This window comes from Platalea leucorodia (assembly GCF_965183815.1).
Source record: "Platalea leucorodia genome assembly, chromosome: 6".
NCBI lineage: Eukaryota > Metazoa > Chordata > Aves > Pelecaniformes > Threskiornithidae > Platalea > Platalea leucorodia.
This window is the reverse complement of record NC_138828.1, coordinates 23,543,174-23,565,717: the sequence shown is the minus strand read 5'-3', so window position 1 is coordinate 23,565,717 and position 22,544 is coordinate 23,543,174. Positions and strand designations below refer to the sequence as shown.

Genomic DNA, 22,544 nt, shown 5'->3' with positions numbered 1-22,544 from the left:
ACAAATGCCGCAGAGTTATTGGCTTCCAATACTCATCCAAAATCATTCAAAATAAAGACATACAGTAACCTTGTTAATATCAAAATATTAGCTAGTAATATTTCCAATAGCAAAACCATACATCCAGTCCATAGTGCCTGAAAATGTTCATAGAGACACTGTGTATCAAAAAACCTTCAGGTTACATCTGCTGACTGAATGTATGCCCTTGTTATAAAGAGATGCATGCAGATTTTGGTGCATTAGCCAAACAAGTTCTGGTTGCTGTACTGTCTTCGATCCTTCGAGGAACATTGTGTTTGTCACAAAGCTTGTGTAATTTGATTTTAAGCAAGAAACAAGAAAGCAGGTTCAGAACTGATGCCTATGAGTTTCTATAAATGTCCTGGAAGAACAAAATATCAGAAGTCCTTGTCCCAGCCTGAAAGTTCATCTGGAGGCGTTCCCTCTTCAGGTGGATAGCTGTCAAAGTAGCTGTAATCAGTCGGTCCGGACAACTAGGACATTAAGAACACAAACAAATGGTTGTATCAGAAGGTAACTTTTGAAAATACTCTTCATTGATTATGCACCATTTTTATTGCTACCAGTAGAGGAATGAAAGGCTAGCATGATATGGATGACTCTCAATGGATGCAATTCCTCATTCTTTAAAAGATAAACCTGCAGTAATTAAATTGCACAGCAGAACGATGGCATTAGCCTCCTTACACAAAAACACTCCCCAAGTACTATCAAATCCTAGATTTCACCCAAAGCCCTATAAAGTCAGTAAGAAAACAGCCACACTGCATACAATTTTGATTCAAATTTGTTTAAGACCAAATCTACACTCATGGGGTAGCTACTCAAAACAGATCTCAGAATTATTTTTTGTTTCAAAGTGAGTTTCAAATTGTTCACCCTCAATCTTTTTTCATTTTAGGGCAAAGAGAAATGGGCCATTTAAAAGAGGAAGCTTATTTAAGGATGTGCTCTAACTCAATAGTAAGAGAATACAGGAATTTGTACTCCCACTGTATGTGCCCATTACCAAGGAAAATATGTTTTTTCAGTATTTGTTTCTGACCAAACACCATTTATTCTAGTAATGGCGAAAATCTAATGCAAAGTACACATGCAGAATAATATTTCTATTATTTAACTGAACTTAAGTTACGTATTGCTTTCTGTCTCTCTCTCTGTCATCCAATTTTCACTAAAAATGGTGAGCCATAATAATTCAAATGCATTTTTGGGAAATTTTGCTCTCGCCATCTTTGTAGCCAAGCACCTTTATATTAGTAAAGCATTATGATATTGAAAGCCAAAGCTGATACCTCTCTTTTTAAAGGCGATGTTAATTTCCTCACTTTCAGACCATCCCAGTTAAAACCACTCAACCACCTGATTAAAAAGAAATGAGAGAGAGACAAGGAGAGACCAAGAGAGAAAGACAGATTGTTTTCTGTCATTATACTATTAACAGCTGGAAAACATGTGAACAAGGGCTATAAAACATTTTTTTCATGATAATTTCTGTCCATGTGACAACACAGTTGTTAGCAGGAGGAAACTCGAGCACTGTCATTGCCATACAAGGGAGTGGTAGTAGAAGGAGCTGCAGGACCACCAGATACATTGCATCTCCTCTGTACAGAAGTGACAGGCAGGTTAACATATGCATAAGCACAGCCATGCAAAGACGTATGCGTTCCCTTGGAATTCCACCCTCTTTTAACAGCATGAGAAGAGGGACACAAGCAGAAAAGTCAAAGCACTTCTTTTCCCAAGCACAAACTGCAGGGCTTAGAAACAACTTGGATAAAAAGAAAAAGCAGGGAATGTTTAATTCACAGAGGACTTTCTTCATTAGAAGAAAGAGGACAAAAACCTAATATTGCTCCAGAGCTTTTAACTACCACTCTTATAAAGCAACTCTTTAAGGGTCGGGAGGTCTGAAAGGCAGATGCTGAATTGGCATCAATTTCTCTGGGAACTGAATTAAACTCCTACATCAGCAACCTGTGACAAAACCAGTAAACAACAAGATGTTCTAGATAATCATGCTGAGGATTTATGTTTATATGGTTGCTTGCTGTAGTTGCAAATATACTCAATAGCAACAGAGACCTCTCTTACACAATCTGCCTGGAAGTGCCTGGAGCTTTATGGATTTACCAGACTGGGTTCTAAAATATTAAAAATAGTTTTAAATTAAAAACCAAATTTTCTTCTTGGCAGTCTCTTTCATTTACCTGTGCTTCTTGATGTCATTAATTCCATTCCTCAGATTGCCTAATCTTTCTGTAGGGTTTTGCCTTAAAAAAAGAGAAAAAGAATTTTTAAAATATTCTTCTTTTTTTAAAAGAGCATTTGTAGGTCCTAACTGATTGCATTTAACACTAACACAGGGATGGAGGTTGCATACAACATGTTGTCTCATAAGGAGACATAATGAGGTGTTGGTCACTGCTCCTTTCTTTTGAGGATGGAGATACCTTCCAGGAAGCCAAAACAGTGTCACTCTTCTGTGAGAAGAAGCAGAGGGAAAACAACTGGTTGAATTTTAGTTGCACAACTGTTTTTTCTTGGCCAGCAGGTCTGGTCATGAGTTACAAAAGGAGGCAGACCAAAATTTGCAGCTACAAAGATCCTTGCAATCCTGCTACAAAAACACGGTGTATACTGTTCCTAGTGCCATGAATGAAATCCCACTGGAGCTAGAAGTTCAAAGTCAGCAGTGTTCCCAGCCACAGGTTGTGCATGCCACTATGCACTAATGCTTCTGAGTTATGCTGGCCCTTTTGAAAGACCGCCTTTCTGCACATTTTCAAGTGGGCTTAAGTCAGTCTTTAAGTGCCTTATGCTTTCTGTAGAAGCTATATGCCTAAGTAATTTTGGAAGCACTTTTTTAAAACACTGAGCATGATAAGAAAATTAAATTCTTTAGCTCTTTCCTCAGCCCACACTTAATAAGTTTTCCCTAAGATGTATTTTAGAAAAAAATCACAGCAACAGAGAAAGCCTAGAGACTGCATTTGTAAATGACACCTCTGGGGACTAAGAGGTGTGACATACACTCAGAGGCATGCATGTGTACTGAATATAATCAGAATAGACCATGCTGGGCATAACAATTTTAAATGAAGTTGCCAGGAATTCAACATTCTAGTCTGGATCTTAAATAGCTCAATCTATCTACACCCAAGCTCTGCCACAAAGTGCCCCTCCTACCTGCAGAGTCTGCGGATTAAATCCTCAGGCCGCCTTGTTATTATTTTAGGAAAATCCAGCTTTTCAATGCCTTTGAGAATCAAATTATATGTCATCATTTGATCAGCCCCAGAGAATGGTGGACTAGAAAAAGAAAGCAACACTGATAAATGGAATGGCTGGCAAGAGCAGATGCGGCCATTTCTCATCAAAGCAAATATTTGAGAATATGGAAAAAACCCCACCTTCCTAGTTTTACAACCTTCAGCCTTTCAGTCTGTTTAAGACATTAGAAAGGTTTGAAGCTGAGAAGCTGCCTGTAGGTACCAGGGAAAATGCATGATCATACATGTCCCCCTAATCTAGCTGTGCCTCCAACCTAACTCAGAGAAGCTTCCGTGTTGTACTACCATTGAGCACTCACAAAGAGTTGCCATGGAAGTGTGCATGGAGGCAAAGAACGAGCCCTGCTTACAGTTCACCCACCTCACTATACCCTGTCACCCACTAAAGGGGAAAAGAACAGTCTGTTGTCAGCTGCTCCTCACAGGAAACATCATCATCAGTTAAAGGACCTCTACACCAGCCACTTATAGCCGTGTCTGGCCCTTTCCTTGAACACATAAACCAGAATTGAGAATGTGTCCCACACTTTGTTCGTGGCATTTCTGAAATGATGGAAGATAAGACACGCATAAGAGGCAAAAAGAAGTATCATTTTGCAAGTCATTCCTGTTTACTGATGGGAAAAAACCCAAACCCTTTATTTTAAAAATAACCTTGAAAATGTTTCTAAAAACAAACAAGGTGAGAACTTGGAGTAGGAGCCACTTACCTGCCAGTAAGGAGTTCATACACAAGAATCCCAAGGGACCAAAAATCCACACTGAAATCATGGCCTTTACTCAGAATGACTTCAGGGGCAACATACTCAGGGGTTCCACAAAATGTCCAGGTTTTCTGCCCTGATCCGATCTTCTTTGCAAATCCAAAATCAACCTGATCAAAATCAACATATGCTGCACAATGCAGAGGTGTTTTTCACTTGGAAGCCTTAAGGTCTTAATTGCTTCCTCACCTCCTGCAAAGACCTGAGAGTTGCCAGTTTACAGCTAAAACAATTACACAGTGTTGTTGTGAAGGAGAAAGAAGTAATTCCACTGGATTACTGAATGTTATAGAACAGATCTATTTATTTTCATGAGTGATTTCCTGAATTATTTTCTTTTTAGATAGAACAACCCATGCTTTCCTTGAGGACATGAGATTTACAGCCCATGGAAAATGGTGGGTTGCTCATTGTCCTCAGAGTGGATATTTCAAGCTCTTTGAAGGGTATCCTCTGCACTTTTCACGGTCACAGGCAAGTATGGCTGGAGCTCTTTACTGTATTCCCTTTCTACAGAGATAATATAGAACTTATGATTGCTTGAGGCTGGACAGGGAGGTAATTCTGCACCTGGGAAATGTGGTTCCTGCTTTTACATTAAGATTGGCTGCTAGGAGAAATTATTTTTGTTGTTTATGCTGTGGCAAGAGCTCTCAGAGGCTGCAAATCCCCAGTTTGTCTGTGGCTTGCAATGGCTTTGTTTCTCACTGTGCAGCCTGTCCTCTTTTCTACTGAAGCATAAGGGTTATTAAACGCTGGGATCCTGGTACTATAATTACATGCTGTCTATTTATATCCCCCCTGCAAGGAAACAGGATACAGGCACAAAAGGATAACATTACAAAAGGATTACATCTTACCAGTTTTATATATCCTTCAGCATCCAAAATTAAATTTTCTGGCTTCAGGTCTCTGTAGATTATTCCTATGTGATGTAGATAGTCAAAAGCCTCTGTCACACACCCAACACAGAACTTGGTAGTGGCTTCATCAAAGCTGCCTCTGGAACAAAAATAATCACTATCCTTGCAGACAATTAACTTCTAAAAATGCCTCGCTCATTAACCAGGTAACATATAACACTCAGAATATTAACAGCTTTTTTGCACTGACATTCAGTACATGACTTATGTGGTTGAAAACTGAACCAAAGTCTTTTTATCGGATAGCCCTTGAATAGAGAACCTACTCAGCAGACACATGGAGCTGACTGGTGATTTTAAAGGACAAGGTTCCACTTTGTTTGCTGTTACCTGTCTCTCAGCAAGCTCCACAATTCCCCTCCAAGGCAAGCCTCCAGTAGCATGTATACATACTTACTATCTTTGAATGTGCGATATAGTCTGTGGAGACAAACAGCAGCATTTTAGGAAAAGCAAAATAAAATGCAAGACTTGCAACATCTTTTCTGCAGAACTCATATATGCCAAACCTCATTCTTAATAATGCTGTCCAGTGGGTCAGTTGGGGGTCAACTTACTTTACAATGAATGGAGAACATATCTGCTCAAGGATTTTCTTCTCAGAATAGATATGCTCTTGTTGTTTGGTGTCCACTACGTGTTTCTTCTTTATACACTTCATAGCAAAAGTCATGTTCTCATTTTTCACTTTAACCTACGAATAAAAATGATGATTACACATGAGGCAAAGAAAGCATGTTTTACCTCTCCGTTCTCAATACGTACACTGATATCGATCTTTTTGAACACAGCACAGGACTGAAATTGATGACTGTAACAAGGGACAAAATTCCAGATTTTCTGCAGAACTGTTCTGTATGATTTTAAGTAAAGCATCATATCTTTTTAGTGTCCCAGTCCCCACTTGTAAAATGAAGAGAAATGTTCCCTGTGTTCATTTTATGTATACAAAATAGCAGCATGGTTTGGATAGGTATTGTATTTTAGACTGAGTTTATACCACAATGGGTCCTAATTTCAATTTAAGATTTCTAAACACTAGCGTAATACAAAAGAACAAAAAGCAGAGGCAGTTTATGAAAAATGTTTACAAATGATTTTGCATTACACTGAAATATTATCCAATACACAATGAAAAGATGGAAGTTAAAACAAGGCTTCCAGGAAACCAAGGAAGCAGCTATCAGTGTTCTACAGCTGGCTGAGAATTCGATTTTTGGCTTATTATTCAGGTGATGCTGTAGAATTTCCAAGCTGGCAGTCAACCAGTGTGGAAATTTGTTTTGTGAGGCATGAATCAGAATAAAACAATTGATGGTCTAACTACTGTAAAGGATTATTGACTTTACTAAAATCACAGCCTCCTTTAATTTACCATTACCTTCAGCAGCCTGCACAAGAAGTGTTCACATTTTTTTCAGATGTTTGCTACTCAGCCAGAGGAGAGTGGAATTTAAATCTTTAGTCTAATGAGGCTCTTCACATCCCAGAAACACAGCTGTTCATGCTACTAAATATGACTCAAAAGAGCCATTACAAATTGTTGGAAATTTCAAAGTCAACACAGCTCAGAGCTAGATCACACTGGTTATAGTTGCTGTGGGGCATACCAAAGCAATTCTAACAACACAGACTATGTGATGCTAGAGATTACTTCAGGTCCAGGCAGAATCTTGGGAAAAGGCCTGCAATTCAGGGAACACAATGCAGGCAGGCACATCTGTAAACTCCACGTGCATAAACTGATGAATATATGTCTAGTGACCAGGAAGATACTTTTAACAGCAGGAGATGAAGGCACACAAAAATGGATTTGGTTCTTTGAATATCAAAGTCCTGAAAATATTTTTTAACTATGCATTGCTTTATATAGAATTACCTCTGCCTGAGAGGCACAAGCATGCAGAATATTAAAATCCTTCACATTTTACAGCAGTTAAATCAATCATCTAAGACAGAGAACTACTTGAATGTGTTTAAAACAAATCCTTACAAGCTCAACCCTTCCGAACCCACCAACACCCAGAGTTGTGACAACTTCTAAATTCTGGAATGGGGAAGGAGGGAACTGGGCTACTTTCTCCTTCAGCTCTATCATCTCCAAAGACACCTCTTTGGTCAACTGTCCACAGAAGGATCTTCCTCTGCATTAAGAAAATTAACATAAGTTAGTGTTTTCCTTGCCAGCAACCTGTATCACAGTACTCTAATATTAATAAAAAAAATAAAAGCTTTCTTATTTCCTAACAGAATCTTAATTTCATTTTATGCAGAAGCACTTGCTTTCTGGACATCCTATGGAAGTAAATTAGAAGCGAAATGCTACTGAAGTTCACTGACTACAATCAACAGTATCTTTGTCAAAAGCTGACCCATGGTGAGGTTCCTAATTATGCAGTCAGCTGCAAAACTTTGGGCACTCCAAGTTGAAGAACCAATTTCTGAAGGATTGTGTACGAGTTCCAGTAGAATGATCAGAACTAAAAATGCAGGTATATTTCTAAACAGAAGAAAAACATTGCTAATCTTCCAGTAGTGCTCAGGTTGAAATCAGAGGCAGATACACTAAAAGTGTGGTCCATAGCTAAAAGTAAACTCTTCAATAGCACCAGTGCTACACTGAAACATCAAAAATTAACTGTTTCTTTTATGTCTGCTTATTTCTATTTGAAATGGCAATTAGTCTTTTGTACAGTAATACAGTTTCATTAACTCAATCAGGAGTTAAAGTTGACCTTTAGGGGTTTTACCAGTCAAAGAACCTACCATCAGAACGCAAAATAATATTTGAGCACACTTTCACTTCTTTTCCATGCTCAGTTTTCTCGCGATAGAGTGAATTCTTGGTTGGAAGTCAATATACTGAGATTCTATGTAATTTTTGTTTCAGAAAAGTTCTTGGACTCCTTAAGCATATCCAGACAGTTTTATTATAGTGATTGCTGTCATTCCTAGGGGCCCATCTCCATCAACTACCATCCACGATTTTAATTACATATCTATCACTCTTTTTTATGATTACCTACTAAAGATGTGCCTAACAAATGATCTGACTTACTTCGCATGTCGCTTTTCATCAGCCCAGGCCAGATTAGCCACATAACCTTCAAGGTAAGTTTGGAGCTCCTCGTAAGTTCCAACAGTTTGATTAAATGTCCTAAAAACATGAATGAAACAGTATAAACTACTGAACTTACAGTGGAAAGAGAAAGAAACCAGTATCTGGGCTGCTGCACCAAAGCTTTACGTTGCCTCTAAGTCATGACCCAGACTGAGCTTTACACTATCACTGTGACAGTACAAGTTTTAAGAGCTTTGAAGAGGTGGTAATCAGCTGAAGTACCAAACTTGGTATGCCAGAGGGTAGAGGGACAGAGTGCCTGATCTCCTCAGGTCATTTCATGTTATGTTTAAATAATTCGAAGCAGGCTAGGTATACTTTGCCTCCCACAAGCACTACGGTTATTAAGTGTGGTTCCACCATCCCTGCCACAGGAACCAGCTTGGCATGAGTCCAGGCTATCAGTCCTTCCATCTCAACAGATAGAGCCCTTGGTATGCAGTGCCAAAGTGATTGAGATTACCTCTCCTGCTTCACAGATGAGTAACAGCACTGTGGGAAGAACAGACTTAGAACAGACTATTTCAGTTGGAAGGGACCTACAACAATCATCCAGTCCAACTGCCTGACCAATTCAGGGCTGACCAAGTTGAAGTATGTTTGTTGCCCTCCTCTGGACACATTCAAGGACCCTAACATCCTTCTTAAATTGTAGGGCCCGGAACTGCACACAGTATTCAAGGTGACACTGCACCAACACTGAATACAGCGGGATAATCACCTCTTTTGACTGACTGGTTATGCTGTGTTTGATGAACCCCAGGATGCAGTTTACCCTCTTGGCTGCCAGGGCACACTGCTGACTCACATTGAGCCTGCTGCCAACCAGCACCCCCAGATCCCTTTCTGCAGGGCTGCTCTCCAGCCACTCCTCTCCCAAGTTATATTTGTGCCCAGCATTACTCCGTTCTAGGTGCAGAATGCAATATTTTGACTTGTGAAATTTCATCCCATTAATCATTGCCCAATGCTCCAGTATATCTAGATCCCTCTGCAAGGCATCTTGTCCCTCAAGAGAGTCAACAGCACCTCCCAGTTTGGTATCATGAGCAAACTTACTAATGGCGCATTCAACTCCTACATCCAGATAGATCATTGATAAATGTATTGAACAGAACTGGCCCTAGAATTGAACCCTGAGGAACAGTGCTGGTAACTGGCTGCCAGCCAGGTGTAGCCCCATTCGCTACAACCCTTCAGCCAGCTCTTCACCCAGCACACCGTGAACCCACTCATCCCACAGTTGGACAACTTGTCCAGAAGGATGCTGTAAGATCAAAAAGTCTTATTAAAATCCAGAAAAAACACATCCACCGCCTTCCCTACATCCACTAGGTGAGTGACCTTATCATAGAAGGATATCAAATTAGTTTAACAGGACTTTCGCTTTGTGAACCCATGTTGACTGTGCCTGATGATTGCATTATTCTTTAAATGCCTTTCAGTAGTACCTAGTATAATCTTCTCCATAATTTTGCCAGGAACTGAGGTTAGACTAACAGGTCTGTAGTTCCGTGAGTCTTCCCTTACGCCCTTTTTGTAAATTGGAATAACACTGGCTCGCTTCCAGTCAGCAGGAACCGCCCCAAATTCCCAAGACCTTTGGTAGATGACTGAGAAGGGTCCTGCTGTAACATCCGCTAGCTCCTTCACTACTCTGGGATGAATCCCATCAGGCCCCAGCTTGTTCCTTACAATTTCAGTGTCCACAAATGGAAAGTCACTGTTGCCACACTTGTGGTCCTCTGACTCAGGGGACTGGGTAGCCCAAGATCTATCAGTATTATTAAAGACTGAGGCAAAAAAAGCATTGAATGCCTCCACTTTTTCTTTATCCCTATTAGTCAAATGACCACCTTCAACAAGTATCAGTCCAATGTTTTCTTTAGACCTTTTGCTATTGACATACTTATAAAAGCCTTTCTTGTTATCTGAAACAACACTGGCCAGTTTCAACTCCAATTGAGCTTTGGCCTTTCATGTCTTTTCCCTGCATATACAAACCACAGCTCTGTAATCTTCCTGTGAAGCCTGACCTCGTTTCGAGAGATCATCATACAATTTCTTTTTGTTCTTGAGCTCCACAAGGAGTTCCCTCTTCAGCTAAGCTGGTCTTCTGCCCCGCTTGCTTGACTTACGACACAGTGGGACTGCCTGTTCCTGTGTTTCTAAAAGGTGTCTCTTAAAGACTGACCAGCAATCATGGACTCCTAAGCCCTCAAAAGCAGATTCCCAGGGTACCCTGCCAAATAGCTCCCTGAATAGCTTAAAGTGTGCTTTTTTGAAATCCAGGGTAGCAACTCTGCTGTCCTTTCTTCTCATTACACAAAAAATTTTAAACTCAACCATTCCATGATCACTGTGGTCAACACAGCCACCTACCATCACATCTCCCATGAGTCCTTCTCTATTTGGAAATACCAAGTCTAGGAGGTCATCTTTCCTAGTTGGCTCACTGAGTACCTGTGACAAGAAGTTATCTCCTACAAACTTCAAGAATTTCCAAGACCTGCATCACAGCAGTATGATATTCCCAGTTATGGCTGGGAAGTTGAAATCTCCATAAGGACAAGGGCTACCGATCCAGAAGTTTGTCCTAATTGCCTATAGAATAACTCATCAGTGCTTACATCCAGGCTGGGTGATTGGTAGTAGACACCCACTACAACATCTCCTTTGTTTTCCATCCCCATAATCCTCACCCAGCGGCTCTCGACCACATCATCACTCCTGCACCCTCTGTGCTCCCAGGAGCAGTGTAAATGTTCCCGGTAGTATTCCCACGTTCCGGTGATGTCATGCCAACCCTTGGTTTACCTACTGCAATCCTGTTGGTATCCCCTTTCCCTAGAACACACCAGCTTTCACAAGCTAAAGAAGAGAAGACGAAACTGCATTCACAGCCCAAGATGCCATTTCCTGGGCTGGGGTAGAATATTAGCCCTCAGAAGGAGCCCTTTTGGGGATTCAGCAAGGAAAAGGATGGTGGCTGTCCACATTCCAAGTAAGCATCCTTACAGCTAGCCCTGAGAAGTGTGGGTTTGCTGTTTCACTTTCCACTGGGAGCTTCTTTTTTATATCTTCCATCTGTTACATTCTTTTCCACTTTAGAAAGTGTAAAATTGGCCTTTTCCACTTTAGAAAGTGTAAAATTGTCTACCTGACAAAACCAGGAATTTGGCTGCATGTCCCCCTCGACAAAAGGACATCCCTAAACCAGGGACTCAGAGGGGCTTTTGTTATTTCCTGAGCCAATGAATAGCGCTTAACAAATGTGAAACATCACCACCATAAGGAGAGAAAGAAAATAATAACTCTGAACTACTCTTAAGCTTCTGTGCTCCTGCACCTTCTGTCAGCCTCCCTTCATTACGTCTTTGTCTAAAGCATAGCCACAGCTCAGTATTCCAGAAGCACAACCACTTGTTCAGTATTCACTTAAGAAAACATTGTGATTGTGCCTACAGTGAAATCACATCTTATTGTTAACGTGCTGGAAAGAGGATGCAAGTCTTTCATTAAATTGTAGCATGATACTTACTCTCTATCTATAACGAGGCACTCCACATTGTATTCATCTGCAATAACGTTTGCTGATCTGACATCATCACTAAGAATTGAAACAGATTAGAAGAATTCAGAAGCATATCAAAATCCTCAAAGTACCTCATACTGTACTCACGGAGGGTCACAGCTGCTATAGGTGAAACTCCTTGAAGGCCTCTGCAGCCTGTATCTGGATTAATATTGCTGAATCAAATACACAATTAGAGCATTTTACTAGTCATTATTAGTGTCTAGCACAGTACTTTTTTCCAGTTTCAATAAGGTTTGGATCATAACTTCCTTTAGCAACCTTCCAAGAAATTAGCATTACATCAGGATTTACTACTCATTTCTGAAATGATCCTCAGATATAAAACCTTCCAGAGACCAAACGATCCCCAGTCAATCACCCACATAAATATGTGCTATATGAGCTATTTGTCTCATAGGTCATATCTTCTCTGTACTTCTTTTCTCTGTTTCTTACTATCATGGGCACTGGCACAGAAACAACAGCTCAGTCCAGTAATGATGGAACTTATCCATGCTAGGAGTCATACAGAGGCTGGCACAAGTTTTCATCACAGCTTTTACTGAAATATAAAAAATAAGCAACAATGCAGAGAAGGCCACTATTTGACTTTCTCAGGGAAAACCAAAGGTAGATGACAGTGTATACTTTCAATTTCTTCCTGCAAAAACCAAAACATTAAAACAAACTCAGCCATGGCCTTCATCTGTTGACTTTACAATCAAAACAAAGTTTATATTCAAAACAGCCATGAGTTGTATAATCTGACACATAGTGATAGGTCAATTGAAATACTATACATTGTGAATCAGACAATGTGAACTAACCTAATGAGAGCCTTTTCTCCAAAGTAATCTCCTTTATGTAGATTTTTAATCAGCTGAGGCTGCAAGTGATCTGCAGTACTCTGGGTAACTATCACCTGGAAAGTACAGGAACAAAAATTTCAAAGTATTGCACGGTTTCCCCTTCTTTTCTGTGTATTTTATAAATGTCTTAAACTCAGTAATGCTGCAAAAAGAGTTACAAATATATATAATTACTCCCTCCTCTCAAAAATTAAAACCATTGAACATTCCCTGACACCTCTCTGATTTTTGCTGAGATGGAAAAATGAATATATTAATTGTTGCCTACCCCCCAACATTTTCTCCTTATACCTTTTAAAACAGAGCAAAATAAATCACATTTTAATGAAAAACTGAAAAATACTTCAGTTCCCACAGTCAGCAGGCATCATATGAGCTATTTGTCTTCTCAGCTAAACAGATTGTCTCCAGAAACATTAACTAACATTACCCCTCTCGTGAAACTCTGCTTCCACAGTGGCACACGTTCTGCTGATGTGCACACCAATTAGCAAAAAACAAACCAAAGTATCTCCAGACACAGACATGTTTTGGAAACTTGAAACGCCTACTGGAAGTTTATTGAGGAAAATTCTCCTGATTTGATTCTTGAGAGTCCTGTGTCAGCCTCCAATGTAACAGCTGATGGATAAAGGCTGCTGCCTTACTCCCCTGGGACTAACAAAGGAATAGACCTTGAGTCACCTGGAAGGCCATTCTCCATTAAATCTAGGACTCCTTATTTCTTAGATATTTCACAAGTCTATGTTTTGCCCATCAGATATTGAAGCGTCCAGGAGAAGACATAGGATCAAATCTCATTTACAAAACATTGACTTTATGTCTCTGCTACAATGTCAAGAGGTTTCAGGACATACTTTAATCACATTATAATTATTAGAAGAGTATAACATGGGTTCACTGTGAATTAAAATTAGGCCCTGAATCTCTGAAATGCCGCTCCAGGCTTTTATCACAGTACTGTGAACTTAACAGCATCCTCAAAAACTCTCTGCACAGATTTTACTGAAGACCCCACCCCTCAAGGTAGCTTTTGAAATACAGGTGTTTGCATATGTTACTTTATAAGTTAGGTTTTTTATATCTTACCTTTCCTTTTGCTATTATAAAGAAGGTATTCCCTTCTTCTCCTTCACGTATAACATAATCTCCCTTGTCATAGTATTCCTGTTGCGGGGGAAGAGAAAGACAATATTGTCCAACATATCATTAGTCTCTTTGAAAATTCTGATTACTATGCAGAGTTCTTAATACATCTGGATGTTCATTGATGTTTAACTTCCTGTCTCCTGCATATGTGGCATCCCATAATATATTCAAGCATTCCACTATATAAAGCATGGTGGCCAATCTGTAGCATACCTTAATGCAGCAGCACGTTATTTCTTTAAAAAAAAACATTAACACTGGTATCATCCTTGTGAAGCAGGGGAAAATGAGGGAAAAAAAATATCAAAAGCTCTTAAAAGAGTTCTAAATAAAAATCCCATTTCCAAAAGTAATTTTGGGCTTGACACCTCAGTAGAAATGCCTAAATCATCTATTGCAAGCTACCAAAGCACCAACTTTTCTGTCTCTGCTAAGGAATCCTGCCTTCATTACCGAATTGTTTAACTTTCAATCAAGCATTTTTTCCATGTTAACTTTCAGCTTTGTGATCTGTGATTTTCTCTCCTCTGAGTGTCTCCTAAAAGTTCTCCCTTGCCAGGAATCCCACGAAAAGAAAAACGTCACTGCTTAGGATACTGCTGTGCTAAGGCCATTTGCCGTTTCACATAATCAACACCACGATCTCCTCATCCCCTTGTGCTATGGCCATGCATCACTCTATCTGCCTCCTCCGACTCATTGGGACTGAGGCTCTTAGTTTTCTGAGGAACTTCTGCTCACCATCTGCAGAACCGTTCCAAGACTGGGGTTCCTACAGACTTTCCCTATACAAAAAGCATTAATAGTTACCACTGCTCCTGGAAAACATCGCAGCTATGACCATGTATCAAGCCTTTACCTCCAAAGGCTGCTGGCAGATGCAGCCCTAAGACACATAGATACCTGGCTGGTTTCATATGTTGAAGCAGTAAGGCCTTTTTCCCCTTACATTTTGCACTCTATGTGGTCCAAGGCATATGAAAGTATTACATATCCATGTTGCAAACAGGTAAGGTGTGATTACCAAAAAAGAGTCAGAGACCTGGACAGCAACTTTGTGCTTAATCTTAATAAAGGCTAGATTATAGATCCTCTTATCTAATTGCTTGACTCCTCCAATGCCAAAGAGATGATACCTTACTTTTATGCCACTAAATGTTGTTATTTGCTGCCACCCTGGAATTGCACTCTGGCCACTCTAAAAACAGTGTCATATTAAAAAAAGCTTGGGGTTTTTGTTTTTACTTATTTATTCTTCTTTGCTATTTTGAAAGCTTACTGAATACTATTTAGAAAAATTTAACAGTATCTTACCACCTCCAGGCAGTCCATGATCTTGGTTAATTTATCCTCAGGTAAGTTTTTCAGCAGGGACACGCTTCAAGAAAACAGAAATACAAAACAGAAAAACCCCAAAAGTAGTAATCATTAACACTTTTTTCATAATCTCTTCTCATCTATACAATTTGTACAACCACATTTTATAACTAGCTAAACTGGTGGTGCTATACAGAACACATAATATACAAATAAATCTTAATTTGGAAAGTTCAAGCATTCTCATCGTGTTTTTTTAGATAAACAGAACTTGCGCAACTTACAACTTAGAAATGGGGCAAATGTTGGTCAGTTTGTAAATCAACTTTGTATTTCAGTAGGGGAAAAAACTCTAGCAGGTACATGGACTAATTTCAAAATTCAGTCATACGGAATCCATTAATTGCAAAACCAAGACATTATGGCAATTCACTAATATATTTTCAAATGCACTGCAGAGACTGCAAAATCAAAGGTAACAACTTCAGTACTACTTGGACAACTATCAAAAGAGAATCCAACTACAGTGATGACTTAGTGAACTTGCTGGTAAGAATGAAAAAACTTCCCACCCTGAGCACTCGGATTGGTAAAAGTTAGGAAATCAGCTCTCTAGCTACTTAGGCTCAGCAAAGAAGTATTTACAGAAATCAAAAATGGAGACGGATGCAAAAATACACAAGACATTCTATGCATGGCCAGGCTTGAGATCCCGATTTGAAGCCATAACAGAATAGTCATTCTTTGTTAAAGAGAGAAAATATGAAATCAGCTACTTATGGTTTGGAACCTCTAATTTGGCCTTCTTCCTAAGGAAAAGCACTGTACAACTCTCAGTGTTCCCTGTAGGAGAGAGAATTATTCTACTCTCTGCAGATTTCCTGCATAGTAATTTATGTTGGGATTAGTTCATAAATTAAGAGAGACACGCAGCTCTCATATTCAAGTCTCCAAGGGATGAGGAATTCTCCTTAATCTACTCCAGCAGCAAATTAACTTCTAGCTGGAGGACTTATTTAACTCTCTTTATTTAATATATTGTTTTCACTTCTAGCCATGTAACCTTCCTATACATTTGTTCCATTACTTAAAAGCATTCAAACACCTATTGCTGCTTCCTAATGTAATGCAGGAGAAAAACAACCAAAATGAGAAAAATGATTTTGTGAATCCTAAATAAATGAAGAGAGGTAAATATTCAGGTTTTTGAGGCCCTTTGCATTAAGAGCACCTCTTTCTTTCTCTAAGACAAGCACAGTATTGTTGTGCAGCTTAGGAAGTAGCCCAAACCAGTATTAGAAATAGACATGCATTATATTACCTTCTAAGGAAGTTTCTGTATTGCTCTTGTCTTGTTTGTGCTGTCACTCTCATGATAGTTTGAAACACTTCTCTGTCCAATGCCCATGTTTTAACATTGGTGATTGCTTTAAGAAAACAAAAACCAGCAACAAAATCAACAATGTTTTCAAATGATTTGTAAGAAGATATTACAGTATCAGGTCATGATACAAGACAGACTAACTCTTTCAAAATGCCCGAGGCCAAATTTTAAAATATCCAGCACCTACTGCAATCAGACTTTTAAAATAATTCAGCTCCCACTTAAACAATGCTCACTAAAGTAAGGCATAGATTTCCAAATGTTTCCTCCATGGAGCACTTTCCGTGAAACACCACAGGCTGAGTAACCTTGAAAACCTAGCCATTTACTATGAGCACAAACAGGGCTGAACACTTGTGAAGATCTACTCCTAATCATGGACAGTCATTGCACTCAAAAGCTGCAATGTAATCTGCAAAGGAGCTGACTTGAAAGAAACAAAAACTTCGCTGAAGTTTTTCAAAACTTATGAGGTAAATGTTGAATACTATGGCTTCGATCCATCTCTAATTCAGATTACAGGCAAATGTTTGTGAGATACGCAATAAAATAGAAATACCAGAGGTCAAGAAATACATTGCATTTCATTTAATCCTGTGATCCTCACACAGTTTTTCTCCAATGTAGCCATTTTATAAGGGAATAAAGGGTAATCAAAACATTAATGATTATCTTTCAAAAGGTAATCGAAATATTAATATAGTAAGCATGCATAAGGTCCAGCATCAAAGATGCAAACCACTAAGCAGCCTCTGTATGCAATCACTGACACAACAGAACACATTGCCCTTCTTATTTTTTTTAAGCAAAATAAGGTGATTCTATTTAATTTAATCTTTTCTTTTAAAAGATGCTACACCATATTCAGCAGTTTTCCTTCTCTCATAAGAAGGAACAAATCTGTTTTCTCTGGGATAAAGGAAAGCTACAGAAAAAATTAGAGCAATTGATTTCCTCAATTTATCATAAACATTGAATTATTTTTACAGGAAAGAAAAATGCCAGGTTTAAAACGATGCACAGTCATCGGTCTTTGTACTTAACCCTGATATACACTCTTAACTGGCTCTTAACTGCCATTTATCAAAATAGCTCAAAAAATATTTTTGGATGCTGGAAGGGAGAACAAAGGTATTGGTTTGGTCTTATTTTTCCCATAAATAACATCTTTCAGTTTACTTCGCACAAAGAAAATATGGCAAGTATCCAAGCTATCACAAATGCATTTCCTGTATCTTGCACCTTAACTAAATAAAGCAATTACATAGCTAGAAAAAAGCCTGTAATCTCAAAGATGAGACAGAGGAATTGAAATTCAGAAACATAGGACTAAATCACGTTCCCAGATTCAAATACAGCTACTGCATGTAAAGATGCTGCTGAGTAGCAGCCCCCATTGAAATGCTGTCTGGCTACAGTCCTTCACTTGTCAGTTTTCAAAGACTGCAGGTAAAGGGTGTCACTAGATCCAACATCAAGAAAGGGTTTTCACATGTATATTTACTAGCTGTGCTCAGTTATGGCATTGTACTGCTCTTCCTCCACAAGAAACACAGGAAAGCTGTTGGGGAGGGGTGGGTTTCTGCAGTGATTTTAAGTATTCAAACACCCTTTCTTGTCCTACCTCAAAACCAATTAATGTTAACAAAGGTCTAAAGCATGACATCTTACTATGCAGAAACACTACTTTATAACGCTAATACTATAAAGCAGGCAAAAAAGAAAAATAGGGAACATATTCAAGTAGAACAGTGTGCTAGTAAGAAAAATAATCACATTATTGATGGTGTTCTGTTTATCAGGCAGCAACAAAAACAGATTACATGTAATAACTTCCATCTGCACAGCCAGCAATGATTAAGCGCTTAAACTGGGTGCAGGAAGAAAGACCAGAAGCTTTTAAAGCTAACAAGTTCTTGTTCTATTCCATTTGCTCCTTTTTAAGTCAACATGAACTCTTCATACTTACTGGTGGTTCCAAGTTCCTGCAGATTTAGACAAGAACAGAAATTAGCCTTCAAATACAAGTAATATTTATGGAATGGTGGAGAGTGGAAAAATGATTAATTTAATCATACTTGGTCACTTACTGGTCTGTCACAGAATAATTATGGCAGGTTAGAAAAGGAATCAAGGGGTACTTAATGGGTGAATACCCAGTCTTATGCAGGAAGAGAGATATTTGTATTAGAGCAACACTTAACTCCACCCGCGTCAGCTGGTAAACACAAAGCAAGAACCAGTATTTGCCTCAGAGAACCAGCACATCTCACCTACAAGTTTAATCTCTCCCACTCCCACATTTGAGATCAAATTCAATCTTCTCCCGAGTGCCAGTCACAAATGCCAGGTGCAAATGGACCTTGGCAAGACTCAGTAACTTAATGATACAGAACTAAAAGAAGTACAAAAGCAACTAATTCCTATATAGTTTATTTCCTCTTGAATTAGGCTTTATCTGCTCTATTAAAAATGCCATGATTCTAATCTTTTCAAACTCACTGTAATTTCAGCCTCAGGGTTGCATTTGACACAAGAACATAAGAGCCCAAGACCATCACTGCTACTAAATCATTCAACATTAAAACATAATTCTTCCTTAGCAGTTAGTTTGGTACAGATCTGGCTAATCAGCATACTTTGGAGATGCCTAATTGTTTATCAAAGGTTGTGCTAGAGATGGAATTATATTCATGGCATAATATTATTAGAGTTCCCAAGCAGAAAGAACTCAAGGAAGGAAACACGAGCTTACTGTAGATAATCAGGACAGGCAGATATCTATTAAATAAAAACTTGAAAGAAAATCTGGATATAACAGGGACCTCACAAAAGTACATAGTTTTCATTTTGAGCAATGTTGATATAATAAACCTTAGGTACCTTTCACAGAGGCTGTCCGTGTGCAGTTGTACAAAATGGCTAGTTCACCAAATGCCGTCCACACAGGTATTGAGGAGAGTAGTTTATTCTGCTGAAAGACTTCCAGACTGCCCTCTGTTAAAAATCATCAGGATAATAGGTATTAAAACTGAGCTCAACTGCACAGAGTGAAGGGAAAACAAATCAATATATTTCTGGCTTCACCACTCCCTGGAACACAGGAATGGGAGCAATGATGCAAACAGTGCTTTGAAACACATGTACAAACCAGTAGAGATTTTTTTTTTTTTTTAAATGTATTGCTAATCTACAAATCTGCTCTGGAAGGGAGGGAAAGCTGAGAGAAACTTTTCCACACTAAAAAGGCCATGGAAAAGGGCCATTCTAAATCCTGATGGGGTAAACCTTTGCTACACCAAGACAGTCAGTACTGGTTCAGATAGCCTAGTGTGGTGCAGACAAACAAGTCTTAAAATAGTGATCACAGGAGAAATTACTCATGAGGTTTTTCTGTTCATACATGTGTATTTGTATATATGTGCAGAATGCAAAGGAGAGGGCAGAAAAATGGAAAGCACATTAAAGCTTCTTCTAAGAAATTGTCCTTGAGCCTTACTACAAACCTAGCAAAAGTCAAAGAAAGTCTGAATTTCTTCACAGGTTATGGCCCAAAAAAACCTTCCCTTAAACATGCTCAAAGTTTGGCCGTCTTCTCTCCAAGACACCCACTGACTCCTTAAAAAAGGTCTGATGTGCCAGAAAAATTCCCAGGTGCACAACTTCTTCCTCATATTTCATCTGTTTTTCAAAATATTATCATTTTTTCTCGCAAGAATATGACTACCCCATTACAAACCTGCCTCCTCTTTCTCCCTGCACCATCTATGTTATCCTAACACGGCTACCATCAATTTTTCAAACTAACCTAGAAGCCAGAAGATGTGCTTTCCAACATATACCAGTATGCTCCTGGCTTAAATATTCCTGCCTCAAGAGAACATACTCCTTACAGCATGAACTCTAATTCATAGGAGCCTTTGGGCCTTCTAGTGGCCCAGAATTGATGAAGTATGCAAATTAATCACAAATACTGATTTTTTTTTTATGGTGAGATGATGAAAGAGAGTATTGCCGCCAGGAGCAACTTTCAGGTGTTAAACTTGGGCTCCACTATGGCTGATCTGTAATTTAAGATTTGAGTGTAAGCACAGTAGGAGTCAATACAGACAACTGCAGTGAGATAACTTCAGAGCTGTTGGCATTATTTTAGGAAAGTCTTCTTATCCTAAAGATTGTTTTTTGCTTTGTTGGTTTTTTTTTTCCCAGAAAAAACAAGCAGCTCTTTTGAAAAAGAATTCTAAGCTTGGAGAACAGTAAACTCTGACTTTCTCAATTTCCCATACACAGAGAACTGGTATAAGCTCTCATAACGTTGAAAAGTAAGTTTATTTCAGAAGTGGCTTCACCATTGAGTAGTTTCCTGTATTTTAAATTATACCTGCTCTTCCTTTGGAGAAGAAAGGGTTGGCTGTACCTACAACAGAAAGGATTTTCTGACCTCTAGGCTTTCAGGAATGAAAGAGGTCATGAAATAGCATTAAATCAAGGTTCAAGTTTCTAAGACGCTTTTTGTTGCTCTCACTCTGTTTCATAAAAGTCACAGGTAAAACTTGCATTGTCCTCAGCAGGGCCAGCATAAATGATTTAAAAGCACAAACATCATCATTCTGGTTTCCTGCAAAGACTTCTAAATTACTTTCTTGTTTCTTGCACCTGTGCGTTGTACGAGTAAGCAGTATTCACCTTTGAGCACAAAAATGTGATTGCCTGGCTCTCCCTGTCTGATGACATAGCTCCCTTGCTGGAAAGTCCTTTCATACATACATTCCACCATATCTCGGATCTGGTGAGGCTCCAGTCTCTTCAAGAACTGATTTTTATTCAGGGCATCCGTGATAAGCTTCTTCTCACTGGTTTCAAACAAAAAAACACAAAGTTTAAAAGATCCAGCATGGCTGGTGTATGTTATTCACCAGGCACTCATTCCTCTCAAGATATTTCCTCTCATTTCTGACACTCACATGACCAGTACCACTGACAAATGTTACAATCCTTGCAATTAATGTGTCCCATTAGCTGTGCCACACTATGGCCTCTCTCCTCCTGCATGACCCTGCCTGCAGAAAGCATCAGGTTAAATGTAAAAAGGCTCCCAGTAGAAGACACACTCCCCAGAAAGTTTTGCACTGTTTCTCCCCGTATGCTTTCCCTATTGCACAGCTAAGGTACATAGCCTTGCTTATCTGAAGGAAAGAAATGTGAAAGGTATGTCTTCACATACCACCGCCTGTACAGGAATGGCAACTTGTTATAAAATCAGGTCCACTTTTCTAACATTCTAATACATTTTTTCTAATATCCAGCAAAAACATAACACTGACGATAGTAATAAGGTTAAAGTCAACACTGGTGGTACTAAGACCTCATCAAGAGTTTCTCCTTGTGGTGAGGAAAAATGCAAGGAGAGAAAAGTATGCAGAAACATGATTAACAGGTGCTGCTGTTTCTTAGGAGAAAGTGAGAAGACATTGGTGGTGGGAAAAACGAAGGAAGTTCTAAATGAATGTGATTAAAAAAATTACTGCAGAGAACTTCCCTTGCACCTGCAAAATAACATTGATCCTGTGGCATTCCCTGTTCATAGTTACTAAGCAAATTTATAATCAGGACACAATCGCAAGGTGAGCTTGCAAAGTACCTGTTGAACATTGTCCCAAAATTCACAAAATAAGCCCAGGATCCAGGAGAGGTGTGTGTGGAGGTGGAGGGTTAGTGCTGGTCCCTCCTGCACTGCTCTTTGCCCTCCATCTACCTCCCTGCAAAACTCTTCCTACCTCTGCTATGTCCACTTCCTTTGCACAGATGACAACAAACAGCATAAATGCTCTTACCTGAATAAAAATCCTGTAGTAGTTTGCTCATGTGGGATGCCAAATATATTGTCTCATTAAGAATGACCAGACATGAGAGAATCTTCCCAAAGCAGGCCCTTTCCTCTACTGCTTTTAGGAATTTTTGGGGTATAATCAGAAGTAAAAATATGACACAAGGGCTTGTGGATATAGGTGTGCAGCTATTAATGCTGACCTCTTTGCTTTCTGAAATTCAGCCTTATATTATATCGCACTTTGGTGATGCTATAGCAAACTACAGCCATCCCGAGTTGTTTTATTAAGA

The 22,544-nt window shown here is 39.1% G+C and overlaps 1 protein-coding gene across 2 annotated transcripts in view; it reads right to left on the bottom strand.

Moving 5' to 3' along the window:
• Window positions 1-401: 401 nt before the first annotated feature.
• PRKG2 (protein kinase cGMP-dependent 2) overlaps window positions 402-22,544 on the bottom strand; it is a gene marked incomplete at both ends in the record, with an annotated part of 30,111 nt that continues 7,968 nt past the window's right edge. The window contains 17 exons of one of the 2 annotated variants that reach the window (XM_082316471.1): window positions 402-497; window positions 1,320-1,386; window positions 2,238-2,300; window positions 3,217-3,339; window positions 4,031-4,194; window positions 4,945-5,086; window positions 5,338-5,427; window positions 5,565-5,701; window positions 7,001-7,151; window positions 8,066-8,164; window positions 11,670-11,738; window positions 12,533-12,627; window positions 13,664-13,741; window positions 15,038-15,101; window positions 16,362-16,467; window positions 19,308-19,421; window positions 21,111-21,277. In XM_082316471.1, the coding sequence (XP_082172597.1) occupies window positions 402-497; window positions 1,320-1,386; window positions 2,238-2,300; window positions 3,217-3,339; window positions 4,031-4,194; window positions 4,945-5,086; window positions 5,338-5,427; window positions 5,565-5,701; window positions 7,001-7,151; window positions 8,066-8,164; window positions 11,670-11,738; window positions 12,533-12,627; window positions 13,664-13,741; window positions 15,038-15,101; window positions 16,362-16,467; window positions 19,308-19,421; window positions 21,111-21,277 (1,825 nt within the window). Of the gene's footprint in view, window positions 498-1,319; window positions 1,387-2,237; window positions 2,301-3,216; window positions 3,340-4,030; window positions 4,195-4,944; window positions 5,087-5,337; window positions 5,428-5,564; window positions 5,702-7,000; window positions 7,152-8,065; window positions 8,165-11,669; window positions 11,739-12,532; window positions 12,628-13,663; window positions 13,742-15,037; window positions 15,102-16,361; window positions 16,468-19,307; window positions 19,422-21,110; window positions 21,278-22,544 lie in introns of those variants that run through there. The other variant, XM_082316472.1, reaches the window with a different exon arrangement.